Raw genomic sequence first — 15321 nt, 5'->3', positions numbered from 1 at the left:
ATCCATCCACCTTGGCCTCCCAACGTGCTGGGATTATAGGCGTGAGCCACTGTGCCTGGCCTTTTTTTTGAGACAGACTTTTGCTCTTGTTGCCCAGCTGGAGTGCAATGGTGCGATCTCGACTCACTGCAACCTTTGCCTCCCAAGTTCAAGCGATTCTCCTGCCTCAGCCTCCCCAGTAGCTGGGATTACAGGCACCCGCCAACACGGCCAGCTAATTTTTGTATTTTTAGTAGAGACAGGGTTTCATCATGTTGGCCAGGCTGCTCTTGTACTGCTGACCTCTGGTGATCCATCCGTCAAAAGACTATTTTTCTTATATAACAAGAAGAGTAGAGGTATGCAACTGTTGGTGTCACCAGCTCACTGGGATCTTTTCCTTTTTGTTCTGCCATCTTATCATGTTAGTCTCTTACCCCTGTGACTATTAAGCGGGGAAAGGAAGGACAGTGCCAAGCACATTAGTATAATTCATGTGGAAAGTAAAAACTTTTCTAGAAGCCTCCCACAGATCTATTTTCCAGAATGGTATCATACAGCCACCCTAGTAGCAAGGAAGACCCAAAAAGTAAGTATTAAATTATCCAGCCTTTCTAGCAGAAGGTATGCAAGGCAAAGAAAACCAGGAATGACTACTGGCTTATCTAATGAGCAGTGTTTATCACAAAATTTCTCCATATTTTAATATCGAGTAGGAAAAAAACGACATAAAAGAATTTTAAAATACAATTAACAAGAATCATCAGAGACTTATAAAAACAGCTATACACCAACAAATTAGAAAACATAGAAGAAATGGATAAATTCCTGGGAAGATACATACAACCTACCAGGATTGAACCATAAAGAAAGAGAAAACCAGAACAGACTGATAATGAATAACAAGATTGAAGCAGTAATAAAAAGTTTCCCATCAAGGAAAAGCCCCGAGCCAGGTGCAGTGGCTTGCGCCTGTAGTCCCACCTACTTGGGGAGTCTGATTGGGAGGATCCCTTGAGGCCAGGAGTTCAAGACCAGTCTGAGAGCATGTACCGCCATGCTTGGCTAGCTTTTGTACTTTTTGTAGAGATGGAGTCTTCCTGTGTTGCCCAGGCTGGTCTTGAACCCCTGGGCTCCATCTGTCTCCACCTCCCAAAGTGCTGGGATCACAGGCATGAGCCACCACACCTGGCGTAATATCCTTTATAATAAACTTGTAAACTAGTTTCCTATCCTGCTCCATACCTTCCAAACTGCCTGCCTGCCTACTTTATCCAGTATTTTATGAATAATGTCTCCATCTGAGACCCAGACATGAGGACGAGTAAGCCAGATGAAGTAACAGGCAAGAGCTATAAAATTAAAAAGTGAAGACTCAGAATCCAAATTCAGTTCCAATTGATACCAAAATCTGTACTCCTAACTGCTACACTGTAGACAAACTTTGGAGACAAACACACACCTTGGTTGAAAACCAATTCTATAATTTAATGTGTCCTGAGTTTAAGTATCTCATGTCTCTCAAGATCTTTTTTCTTTTCTTTTCCCTTTTTTTTTTTTTTTAGTAAGGTTCTCGCTCTGTCACCCAGGCTGGAGTACAGTGGCCTTGACCTCTCAGGCTCAGCTGATTCTCCCACCTCAGCCTCCTGAGTAGCTGGGACAACAGGCATGTGCTACCATGCCCAGCTAATTTTTTGCATTTTTTTGTAGAGACAAGGTTTTACCATGTTGCCCACCTCAGCCTCCCAAAGTGTTAGGATTACAGGTGTGAGCCACCACATCCAGCCAAAATCAATTTTCTTACCTGTAAAGTACAGACAATAACTGCCTCATAGGGTAGCTGTTGAAATTTAGTAATATACTTAAAGAACTTTTTTTTTTAATATCTCACAAGTTGAAAGTAGTTTATTTAATTCTGGCTTTAATTCCACAGAGCAGAATCAAACCTAACACCATAGATCTAGAGCAGCAGTTCTCAACTGAGGAAGGTATTATTCCTCTAGAAGGGTATCTGGAAACATGCGAGAATCTCTGTTTTTATAATGAAGGGTGGGGAGAAAGGAACAGAAGGCGTGCTCATGACTGGAGTTTATAAGAGTGAAGGACAGGCTGGGCATGGTGGCTCATGCCTGTAATCAAAGCACTTTGTGAAGCCAAGGCGGGTGGATCACCTGAGGTCAGGGGTTCAAGACCAGCCTGACCAACATGATGAAACCCCATCTCTACTAAGTACAATAAATCTGGGTGTGGTGGCACATGCCTGTAATCCCAGCTATGTGGGAAGCTGAGGCAGGAGAATCACTTGAATCCGGGAGGCAGAGGTTGCAGTGAGCCAAGATTGCACCATTGAACTCCAGCCTAGGCAATAAGAGTGAAACTCCATCTCAAAAAAAAAAAAAAAAAAAAAAAAAGTGAACGACAGAAGTGATAAATATTGTACAAGATGCAGAACAATCTCTTATACCACCCAAAATACCAAGAGTACTTCTACTGAGAAAGAATACAGATTATGAGAAAAGGGGTGGGAATCTCAGATAGTCAATGCAGCTTGACATCAATACATTATTAACTCAGATTTAGGAAGATATAAGCAACCTAAATGTTAATGATTAATATGGCCAAAATATGGATAAAAGTTACAAGGGTTTTAATTATTGTCAGTCTTGCAATTTTGGTGATATACATAGGAATCCCTTTACCTAAAAGGACTATACATTGAGCTGCTTTAGGTACTCCAAGGAGATGAAAGATCTTTTTTATTTTTTGACATGGAGTTTCACTCTTGTTTCCCAGGCTGGAGTGGAATGACACAATCCTGGCTCACTGCAACCTCTGCCTCCCAGGGTCAAGTGATTCTCCTGCCTCAGCCTCCTGAGTAGCTGGGATTACCGGGGCCCACCATCGCACCCAGGTAATTTATGTATTTTTTAGTAGAGATGGGGTTTCACCATGTTGGCCAGGCTGGTCTCAAACTCCTGGCCTCAGGTGATCCACCCACCTCAGTCTCCCAAAGTGCTGGGATTGCAGGTGTGAGCCACCATGCCTGGCTGAAAGATCTTTAAAAATGACATGTTGAGGCCACCAACCGTACAAGATTATTAATGATTTCTACTTTGAAGTCCACTTTTAGTAGGGAACACCACCACTCTATGCTCCTTTTCTCAGTCAGGAGTACTCAGAGAACAAGCACTATTCTCAATAATAAACTTTATCAACAGATTGGCAAAAACAACCTAACAGTAAAAAACCCCACCACACCCAACATATCATTCATAAAATAGTTTAATTGAATAATTGGCAAAAACAACCTAATAGCAAAAAAACCCCACCACACCTATGAAAATCATATGTATACATGAATGTAATAAAGCTTTAAAAGGCCTCAGCTGTTTCTTACTGAACTTTAATTTCCCAAAGGCCAGAATTATAAGTTAATTGCTGCATACAAGTCCTATATCATTTAGGAAATTATTTTCTTAAGTGATAAAGAGCGAAAATGATTACAATAGCTCAATGTGTATAGGTTATGTAATTACACATCTGTAATTCATTGATACAGTATTTTAATAGTGTGTGTGAGACTGCTATCCTAAGAAAGACCTGTGTGCAAGGCTGGCCTCTGGCTAGGATGTGGCAATCTGGATTTTTGGGAGGATTCCCATCATTCCTTAACAAGAATGTTTTATGTACCTAAACTGTTTATACAAACAGTGTGACTTACATTGAACACTTGCTTTTCTTCTGCCACTCTCGAATTTTGGTATGTGTCAGGCAGAAGCTGCTTATATGACGAGATCTCAGGACAAAGTCTGGGTGCTGAGTCTCTAATTAGCTATCCTGGTAGACAATTTTTTTTTTCTTTTTTTTTTTTTAAAGACGGGGTTTCACCATATTGGTCAGGCTGGTCTTGAACTCCCAACCTCAGGTGATCTGCCCACCTTGGCCTCCAAAGTGCTTGGATTACAGGCGTGAGCCACCACGCCCGGCGGTAGACAATATTTTAAATGTGTCGTCTCAGTCAGTTGCTGGAGGAATTAAGCTTGCTCTGTTTGACTCCTGTGAGAGAAGACATTTGGGAGTTTGCATTTTGGTAGCCTGGACTTTGCTACATGCACTTTTTCCCTTTGTTGATTTTGCTTTGCTTCCTTCACTGTTATAAGTCATAGCTGTGAATACAACTACATGGTGAGTCCTATGAATACTCCCAGCAATCACTAAGCCTAGGGGTGACCTTGGGATTGCTGACACAGCTGGTATCAGAAGCTGGACTCATGAAGAGGGAAGAAGCAGTAGGATGACAAACATTTGTTGCTTGGGTGGCTATAAAATCATTCATAGTATTTAACAGCAGGGTCGGACACGGTGGCTCACGCCTGTAATCCCAGCACTTTGGGAGGTCAAGGCGGGTGGATCACGAGGTCAAGAGATCGAGACCATCCTGGTCAACATGGTGAAACCCCGTCTCTACTAAAAATACAAAAAATTAGCTGGGCATGGTGGCGTGTGCCTGTAATCCCAGCTACTCAGGAGGCTGAGGCAGGAGAATTGCCTGAACCCAGGAGGTGGAGGTTGCGGTGAGCCGAGATAGCGCCATTGCACTTCAGCCTGGGTAACAAGAGCGAAACTTCGTCTCAAAAAAAAAAAAAAAAAAAAAAAAAAGTATGTAACAGCAGCTGAGCTTGTCTGTTGTGACAGGTAAAAATTATTTATGAAATTTGAAAATGGTAGTTCTAACACCAGGAGAACTGGTTCTCTCATTCCCCTGGTAGTTTCTGGCCATGCTGACTAAAGTGAGGGGAGAAAAAGCAGAGCCTGGATGATGTCTCTGTTTTTGCTTTTTCTTGCCTCCAGGTGGGAAGAGAAGAGGCCCAAAAGTTCCCAAAGGTGACTTTTGGGTGGATCAAAAGTGTTAAAAGTTTATATGCTCTCTCCTTCAAATAGGAAAAAATAATAGCAAAATCAGAGCCCAGGGCTGGAGCAAAGCTTTAGATAAACTAGAGGAGAAACAGGAGTGGGGAGAGTTAACCACTTTAGCTGTTTTTTTCAGCCTAGCTGCTGCTGCTGCAGTCCCTCCCTATACCTATACCTTACATTCCAGTCAGGATCTCCCAGCAGCTGTAATGTTACTCTTATAAACACTGAATTTACTACTAGAAGTTTGATTAAATTTAAAACAAGGAACAAGGATGGCCAGGCATGGTGGCTCATGCCTGTAATCCCAACACTTTGGGAGGCTAAGGTGGGCAGATCACTTGAGATCAAGAGAGACCAGCCTGGCCAACAGGGTAAAATTCCATCTCTACTAAAAATATAAAAATTAGCTGTGTTCAGTGGTGGGTACCTGTAGTCCAGCTACTCAAGGGGCGAGGCAGGAGTCGCTTGAACCCAGGAGGTGGAGGATGCAGTAAGCCGAGATTGTGCCACTGCACTCCAGCCTGGTCAACAGAGCAAGACTCCATCTCAATAAATAAATAAATTTAAAATAAGGTAAAAACGTGGCAGGGGGTTAAGAGATGACTGTGTACTTTGCAGCTATTGCATCTAGATGTATAATCAAAAATGACATAATATGTAATATGCTGCTAGTCATTTCATAAATGCTAGAGGGATTGCTCCAGGAAAAGTTAGTGAGACAAAACTTCCTGCTTTTTTTTCTGCTGAAGAGACTGGAATTTCAACTCTTTGAGTATTGGGAACAGGGTAAGCGCTTCACAATGGACGATATTTACTATGTTTTTTTTTTTTTTTCACTCAGAAAATGATTTGGTTCCAATGCATATTCTGTTTTTTTTAACTACTGCTGCCTCTGGAAAAAGACAGACAACATGAAAACAAAGGAAATCTCCAGATGGAAGAAATACACTTTAGGAATTTTAAATGCAGTTTTTCATTGCTATTGAATTCTTGTGAAATTAGATGTCTGACCCTTAGAAGCCTGATGATTTTCCAGGCTGATATGCATATTTTTGAGGGGATCAATTTGGATCGTAAGACTGACAAGGTAAAATAGGACTTCGGATAGTCTTGCTGATCACTTGGACTTGAAATATGACTGTGAGCCTGAAGTATCTTGGCTTTGCTGCTGCCAAAGACAAGACACTAACTTTTTTGGAATCCTGAAATCACAGATCTCAATTACCTGGATCTGACGCTAGGCTGAAACATGACACTCTGCTACTGGGCTATTTCAATCTTAACACAAGCTGTGCTGAACTGAAAGCAGGCATATACTCAGTAAACAGGACTTTGCCTGAAATACTTTTTCTGTTTTTTTTTGAGACAGGGTCTCGCTCTGTCACTCAGTCTGGAATGTAGTGGTGTGATCATAGCTTCCTGCAGCCTCAATGCAGCAAGCAATCTGCTTGAGAGTTCAAGCAATCCTCTCACCTCAGCTCCCAACTAAATGGGACTACAGGCGTGTGCCACCACATGGGGATTTTTTTGTTTGTTTTTTTAGAGATAGAGTCTCTCTATGTTGCCTAGGCTGGTCTTGAATTCCTGGGCTCAAGCGATCATTTTGTCTTGGCTTCCCAAAGTCCTGGGATTACAGGTGTAAGCTGCTTTGGCCCTCTTGTGGAGCCAGAAACTATAAAAACATCATGGATTCTGGCTGGACCACCTCAACCACTCACAGATATCCAAAGAAAAAGGCTTATTCTGTGATGGGACTACCCAAAATCAAGCTGCTGATTAGTCTTATATATCTAATATGGAGACTAAAAGTATTCTCAACTGGTGTTTCCTACCAAAAGCTTTCAGTTGGGAGAGGGCACATCACAAAGAGTGTAGCCCCTTTGCCCACTTCTTACAGATTAGATTTTAACCCCTTCTTGAGATGTTTCACTGCTACTGACTTGTGTTTGCCTTTCTAGATTGGTTACAGTTTGCAACAGATTTAATAACCTGACTCTATTTCTCTCTTTCCCTCCTGGTACACACACACCTTAGTAAGTCCGTTTGGTTATTAAACACAGCTATCCCCAGAAAGGAACTGATCTTTTCTAGCACTAGACAAATGATCAGGACAAAAAGGGTGGGAGATAACATAAGCCCATTTTGAAAAGTTTCAAAAATTCAGGATTTCATCCTGATCAATTCCTAAATATAATATGTCTAATTAAGTTGTATAAAAATGTTTTTCAGTAAAAAACATCTTCTGTCCCTCATGCAGACCTGGATGATTGAGAAGACATGAGATTTTCATTACTGAAAAGGATACACTGATTTTATAAGGAAGAGAAAACAAAACCTAGCATCTGAGCAGGGACAGGAAAGGAAGAGGACATTAATGATTTTTGCTTTTCACAACTATTCCTGAAAGCTTTCCCACTTTTCTTAAAGGGAATCTCTCAGGGTTGCCTTTGCAAGCTGCCATGAGTCCTTTTAATTCAAACTGACTGCTGAACTTAAAATCATACCTAACAGCACCAACTATGAGATGGCAAGGAACAGCCTCAGCTTCTGCACTTTCCATGTAGAACACCTCCTGTTTGGAACTAACTGCCTTCAGGCAGTCCTGCTGAAACCAAGGCCTGAACTGAATTATAAGTCAACTACACTGAATTGGGAACCCCACGATGTAAGGCCCCATGGTAGGAGGCCACAGCGAGGGCCTTGTTAACCTGCACCACCTAATATCTTGCTTGGGGTATCTTAACAATTTTAAACATGTTTCCAGGAGTACTACATGAGCCCTCTGGGATTATTTGTCAGTGTATGTACCCTAGCATGGCACTGTCTCAATCCTGGAAGGCTTTCAGGTCTGCTTCAACTTACTGCCCTGAGTTGTGCTGTGCCTGAGTTGACACTTATCCCTGAGTTGACCATGTTAAAAATGGCCCATACAGAAACTGAAAGAGAAAGCCACATGGTTTTCTAAGATACACCTTATGATCTATGGTGTTTGTTTTAACTGGCTAAATTCAGGACCCCTAAAAAGGGATAATTGGCCAGGCATGGTGGCTCATGCCTGTAATCCCAGGACTTTGGGAGGCAGAGGCGGGCAGATCACCTGAGGTCAGGAGTTTGAGACCAACCTGGACAACATGGCGAAACCCTGTCTCTACTAAAAATACAAAGATCGGTTGGGCATGGTGGCACATGCCTGTAAGCCCAGCTACTCAGGAAGTTGAGGCATGAGAATCACTTGAACCCGGGAAACAGAGGTTGCAGGGAGCCAAGATGGTGCCCCTGTACTCCAGCCTGGGAAACAGCAAGACTCTATCTCAAAAAAATAAAAAATAAAAAAAGATAACTGAGATCAATACTACAGGTTGGTCTTGCCCTGCCACACGGGGGCCTGCAGACATAATTTTGCTGTAAAAATATTTTGGCCAACAGCAAAACATTAAACCAGCACCCCTGAGACTGCATCCCCTAGAAATGCCTGCTTGTAAGATTAGTCCTTGGCTGGCACCTGAGAATTTGAATGGTCAACAGTTTCCTACACTTAAATAAAACTTTCCTAAATAACAGTGGCTCACTGTACCTAAACTGTTTATACAAATACTATGGTTTACACTGATTTTGGTACACACTGGGAGAGACTGCCTATGTGACCAGCCTCCATAAAAACCCTGAGTACTGAGTCTCTAATAAGCTTCTCTGGTAGACAACATATCACATGTTGTCAATCACTGCTGGAAAAATTAAGAGTCCTGTGTGACTCCCCTGGGAAAGGACTCTTCCTGGAAGCTTTTGCTTGCTTTTCCCTGCACTTCATGCCATGTACCTTTTCCCTTTGCTGATTTTGCTTGGGATCCTGTCACTGTAATGACTCATAGCTGTGAGTATGAATGTACGTTCAGTCCTGTGAACCCTCTAGCAAATCATCATACCTGGGAGAGGTCTTGGAGACCCTCAACAAAACTAGTAATATTTTTTAATAGGTAAACAGACCAATCTAGAGTTACACATTCCATCTGGGTATAGAAAGACATCACCAAAATTTCCTGTATGTTAGCAAACAGAATTAGTGGGGTACTTACGAAAACAGATCGAACCACTGCTGTTTTGTAACAGATTCCTGGCGTAAAAGCTTCAAAACAATCGGGCGCATAAAATCCCATTTGTCTTCAAACTGAAGAGAACCTTTATTCTTGAGAAAAAAAAAAAAAAGAGTTTAACTTTAATGCAGTTAAATAAAAAGTATCTTGTAATTTTTATAAGACAGCTAGAGAAATGAAGGACTCAAATTTAAATGAACCAGTTTTCCATAATGGAATCCCTACAGGCTTAATCTGGTATTGAGGAATCACATGAAGATAATCATAAAAGAGAAAAATTAATTGTACAAAAGTATGTAGTGAAGAATTTGGCCTTATCCAAAGAGACAGTCTGGTCTTTTCTCCTGACTTCTAGTAGGTAATCTCTGGACACTTAGAAAGTTAGGTTTAATAAGTGTGTCTTTGTCTGGGAGGCCTTGGGCCATTCTGGATAGGCTAATAATGCAATTCAGGGAGGGGACTGTCCATACCTGTATAATCCTAGGTGGAGGCTGACCAATCAGAAAGACGAACAATGTAACTTGAGATAGGGGTTTTGTTGACTGATACACAAGGTCAGTCAACATGGAGACCGAAATTATCCTTGTGAGCAATTAATCAATTACACCTATGTGAATAAGCTCCATAAAAACTCAACAGTAAAGGTTGGGTGAGCTTCCCTATTTGGTGGTACTCATGCATACTGTCACACATTGATGCCGGGAGAGAAATGTGTTCTGACCACATGGGGACAGGGCAAGAGAAGTTCTGTATTTGGAACCCTCCAAAGCTCTGCCTTATCAGTCTCTTCCCTTCCGAATCCTTTCCCTATAACAAATCATAAATATGGGTACAACAGCTTTCACTAAATGCTGTGAGCCTTTCTAATGAATTATCAAACCTAAGAGTTTCGGGAATCCACCAAACTTACAGTTGGTGTCAGAAGTGAAAGTGGTCTTATGTGGAGACTGTATCATCTAATTTTGTAGTTGTCTTAAACTCCTCACAAAAAGTATATTGGAAATCTATATAAACTCTGAAAACTGAGGAGAAAAAAACATAGGAAAACACCCATCTCCTTTTATAATGCTAACAAAAAACCCTGACACTAAACTGTTGAGAACAGTGTAAGAAATAGAAACTCTAGGCCAATCTTACCAGAGAACAAAGATGCAAAAATCTAAATAAGTATTATCGAATCAAACAAGTGGCATATCAAAACAATCATACCTCATAATCATATAGTTTATCTCTGGAATGTAAAAGTGGTACAACATCAGGAAAAAAAAAATAATCAATTACATTACCAAAAACAAAGGGAGAGAGAGACCCCATATGTGTTAGTCATTAGTACTCCTTTTCAAGTTAAGTGTGACTATGTGATTTTTTTTTTTTGTTTGCTTTTGAGACAGGGTCTTGCTCTGTCACCCATGGAAAGAACACACAAGTCTTTTCTTGAGTGACATGGAGACACAGAATACCCTCTTAACAAGAGGATACTTTCTAACTTCAACTAAGTGTATTTCCACAAGCACTTTTGGTAATTTATAAAATTAAACATAGTGTAAGTCCTGCAATTAAAAATAAAAAAGGTACAAAGAACCAGAGTAGCAAGGTACTAGAGATAAATTAAATACTGGTTAGGCTCTGAAATCTCTTAATATCCTAATAGATATACTGGCTTATAAGCAACAGATATAGTTATAGATAGATACAGATATAGTTAAGTACCAGAAAATGTATTTGGTTCTCCTGTTTGATAGAACACATAATAAACTTTCCCCCAATACTCAATTTTAAAAGGAATTTAGTAACTGAATGTTTTCTATTAAACTTTTATAATAGATTCCAAAAATGATGCTCAAGTAATTCTTTGACCTATTCTCTATTAAACTAAAGAGCATATCACTAAATCATAACTAAGTGTCAGGGCACCAAATCCACTATCTACAAAAGAGAATGCCTTAGAAATAAGCAAAAGAATCTTCCAACTATGAAGCTTGATTTATATGTTTGCACTGACTGACTGAAGGCTGACTCATTTCTATTAACTTGCTACAAAGTCTCTTGAATTCTTTCATTATTATTCAGAATAGCAAACGGGCTGGACTCAACAGTTGCTAAAAGGTCTAGAATTCTCTCATTCACTGGCTCCTTAGAGGATTTCAACATTTGCCATACCCTGGTCCCTCCATCCTTTACTCCTTACAGTACAACTAATCCCCTCACAGGCACTCTTTTCACACAAATGAGCCACAGGGAAGCCAATAGGGAGTTGGCAATGGGGGAATATCTGGGAAAAGAGTATTCTAGGCAGAGAAAGCAGAATGCAAAGAACATAAGGTAGAAGCATGCTTAATGTATTCAAGGCAAAGCAAAGCAAAGAAAGAGGAGAGAGCAGATAAGGTCACAGAAGTAACTTAGCTTACTGGATCTTACTGAGCTGGATCTTGTAGGGCCCTGAAGGCCATTATAAAGACTGGTTTCTACTGTAAGTGAGACGAAGAGCCATTAAAAGATTCTGAGCAAGTATCATAATCTTATTTATATTTTAAAATCTCCCTCATTACTTGTTGAGAATACATTATAAGAGACAAGGCTCAAAACTGGGTATAGGATTAGAAAGCACTGATGGTGACTTGGACTGAGGTGACAGCAATGGAGGCAGAAGGTGTAAGAAGTGCTCGATTTTAGATACCCAAAAGGTGGTACTAATAGGACTTCCTGACAGTAAGCATCTGAGATATGAGAAAATGGAGTAAAGCACGACTTTAAGGCTTTTGGTCAATAAGTGCAGTACTACCATCAACTAGAATAAAAGAAGATTTGACAGGCTTATGAAGGAAAGTTTGTGAGACTGGTTTTAGATATATTACATTTAACATCTCTATTAGACATTCATGTGAAAATGTTGAATAGGAGTTCAATATGGAAATCTAGAATTTAACTAGAAAATCAAAACTTGGAAGTCATCAGAATACAGACGGTTTTAAAACCTGTTATTGGATGAGATCACTGTGAGAGATAGACCCAAGTCTGAGGTCTTAGGTATCCAACATTAAGAGGCGGACAGAGGAGTAAGAACTAGCAAAGAAGACAGAAAGAGCAACCAGAGCACAGGTAGCAAGAAAACCAAAAGTATGGTATTCTGGACAACAACTGAATAAAGTATATCAGAAAGACAGAATAATTAATTTTAACAAATGCTCCTGATAGATCATGTAAAATAACCAATGAAACAGCAATATAGAAGTCACTGAAACTTTGTCAACAGTAGTTTTTGCAGAGTGGTAATGACAAAAAGCCAGATTTCAGTGAAATAAAGAGTGGAATTAAGAGAGAATGAGGAGCCAGGTGCAATGGGTCATGCCTGTAATCCCAACAATTTGGAAGGCTGAGGCAGGCAGATCACTTGAGCCCAGGAGTTCGAGACCAGCCTGGGCAACATGGCAAAACCCCATCTCTACCAAAAATACAAAAAAATCTGGCTGGGTGCAGTGTCTCATGCCTGTAATCCCAGCGCTTTGGGAGGCCGAGGCTGGTGGATCGATCACTTGAAGTCAGGAGTTCAAGACCAGCCTGACCTACCTGGTGAAACCCTGGCTCTACGAAAAATACAAAAAATTAGCTGGGTGTGGTGGTGGGCCCAGGCAACCCCAGCTACTCGGGAGGCTGAGGCAGGAGAATCACTTGAACCCAGGAGGCGGAGGTTGCAGTGAGCCAAGATCACGCTCCAGCCTGGGCGACAGTGAGACCCTATCTCAAAAAATCAGTAAGTAAATAAAAACAAAAACAAAGAAGAAAACTGGAAAGATGACAGACAACTCTTCACAATTTTTCATGTATAAGAGACCAAAGAAATGGCACGGTAATTGATAGGGTGAGAGGAAGTAAAAAAATAATTTTTTAACAATAGGATAAATACAGTATGATTGTATGCTGACAGGAATGTTCCAGGATATAATGAAATGTTGATGATGTGGGGAATGGGAGAGAAACTGCTAGTGATTTAAACTGCACTAGTAGGCAAGAGGGAATGGGATCTAGTGCATATGTGGAAGAACTGACTACAGGCTAAGAGGAGGAGGCAAACGAATGCACATGCAGGTGCTGGTACGAGGGTAGATGTTGTATGACTCTGAGAAGTTCATATTTTATTGCTTTAATTTCCCAGGGAAGTGGAAATAAGGATAATGCCTGAGAAGATGGGGGAGGAAATGCTACAATGTTGACAGAAAAGATGTGAAAAACACATCTAAGAAAGCGGAAGAATAAGTGACTATGGAAGTGCAGTATGGCTGGGCTCATTGTGGTCATGAATTTAAGGTGAAAATAGCATAGTTGTGTCTTTCTCCAATGACATTCAGCTGTACAGGTACTAACACTGAAAAGTGGAGAGATGGATTTAAAAACAGGGTTGTACACTTTTCTCAAGCGGAACAAGACAGGGGCAAGGGAGTGAAAAGTGTATTGAAGGGAATGATTAGAATGACTGAGAAGAGAATTTATGTTGGGTAAGGGGGAGAAAATGGAATTCAAGATAAAAAGAGAAAGAAACTTCTGCTTCCAATCATGACAGAATAACAGGAACCAGATTTCCCCTCCTGCCTAAACAACTAGAAAGCCAAAGGCAGTGCAGGGCAGTGCTTCCTGAGAAAAGAAAAACAAATGAGTTGAGTGCTACAAATGTCCAAACATATTGCCTAGAGAGTGTCTCCAGGCCTCATCACAAGGAGGGGAAACTCAAACACAGTTTCACTAAGTGACAGAGTTCTGAGTTTGAAAATGCTGAGGTGACTAGAATTCATGGCACAAAGGGAGCTCTGGATACCTACAGAAAAGGCCCCTCAAGCCTGTGGCTGAGTACTAACCTGGGTATGAGAAAACTATGAGACGGGGGAAGAATTATTAGGAAGGAATGGGCAGAACAATCAGCAGAGTGCACACAAGGCTAGAAAAAGTTTGCGTTGCCACCAGCTAGAGTGGAAACACCCTTTAAAGTGCCAGGCATTTGGTAGAGTTCACAGAAAGTTATTGAGTCTACAGTGGAGCCAAAGTAGCCCTACTCGGAGTGGTATTCTGGACACACCTCTAACAAAACAAAAAGGTAAGCTTCAGAAGTATCGACTGATTCCAAGTTACCTAATTGCATCAGAGCCAAATCCAAAAGTATTTAGAGATAATTTTTTAAATCAAGCCCCTAAAACATATACTCACAATGACATATACTCACAAGCGACATCCAGTTAAAAACTACCAAGCACGCAAAGAAACAGGAAAATATAACCTATCACCAAGAGAAATAAAAAAACATTAAAAGAAGCTGACCCAGAAATGTCACAAATGTTATATTTAGTAAACAAGGACATTACGTCAGCTATTACAGATATACTATATGACCAAAAAGGTAGAGGAAAGCATGAACATCATAGAAATAAAATATTTTTTAAATGACTATCAGTGATCTGTGCAATATCAAATGACCTAACCTACATATAATTGGAACCTTGAGGTGAAGGTGTAGTGAATATTTGAAGAAAAATGTAAAAATGTTTTCTAATTTGATGAAAACTATAAACCAGATATAAGATATAAAACAATAAGGTGGTAGAATCAATGAACTGAAGGCTCTAGTAGTGAAGGTGAACTGTTGGAATAACAGCACTAGAGAGAGTCAGAAAGACAGGGAGGTACCAGGTAATCAAGTAGGATGATTGAAATTTAGATTATGGAAGGATAGCATTTAGCAAAAATTTCTCATTTCTATTGTCTTTGTTTAATCATTACACTGCAAGATTTTCTACTATTTTTTTTCATTGCAAATATATGGGATTTCACTAATTGGGGATTATAAAGGCCAACAAATTTTGTACATGTATCTGTTGTACAAAAGACTTCTTTCTTTTGACTTTCCTTACGTTTCTACAAATGGTTTGAATATCTGATATCTGTAAATAAATTTTAGTTGAGCATTTGTATCCTCTATTATTTAACTTCACAATAATCTTCAGTGTAGATGCGTATATGACTGCATCACTGTGATTATTTTACTTTATAATATCTGACTGCTAATTATGTCTTAGGTGCTGTAGTGTTCCAAATAGTTTACAAGTATGAATTAATCTTTACAACTATCCTACATGTTCAGTAATATTATTATTCCCTCCCCCCTTTTTTTTGAGATAGGATTTTGCTCTGTCATCCAGGCTAAAGTGCAGGGACATAATCATTGCTCACTGCAGGTTCAAACTCTTGGCCTCAAGTGATCAAGCGATCCCCCTGCCTCAGCCTCCCAAACTGCTGGGATTACAGGCGTGATCACTGTGCCTGGTCTATTCCCATTTTATGCACACTGTAC

General features: G+C 40.3%; 1 protein-coding gene across 1 annotated transcript in view; it reads right to left on the bottom strand.

Moving 5' to 3' along the window:
• CUL5 (cullin 5) overlaps positions 1-15321 on the bottom strand; it is a 112467-nt gene that overhangs the window by 78307 nt on the left and 18839 nt on the right. Inside the window, exon 2 of the mRNA XM_012474591.3 lies at positions 8967-9076. Coding sequence (XP_012330014.1) covers positions 8967-9076 — 110 coding nt within the window. The remainder of the gene's footprint in view (positions 1-8966; positions 9077-15321) is intronic.

This window comes from Aotus nancymaae, unplaced genomic scaffold (assembly GCF_030222135.1).
Source record: "Aotus nancymaae isolate 86718 unplaced genomic scaffold, 86718_ANA_hifiasm-v0.15.2.pri h1tg000012l, whole genome shotgun sequence".
NCBI lineage: Eukaryota > Metazoa > Chordata > Mammalia > Primates > Aotidae > Aotus > Aotus nancymaae.
This window is presented reverse-complemented; position numbering and strand designations above follow the sequence as displayed.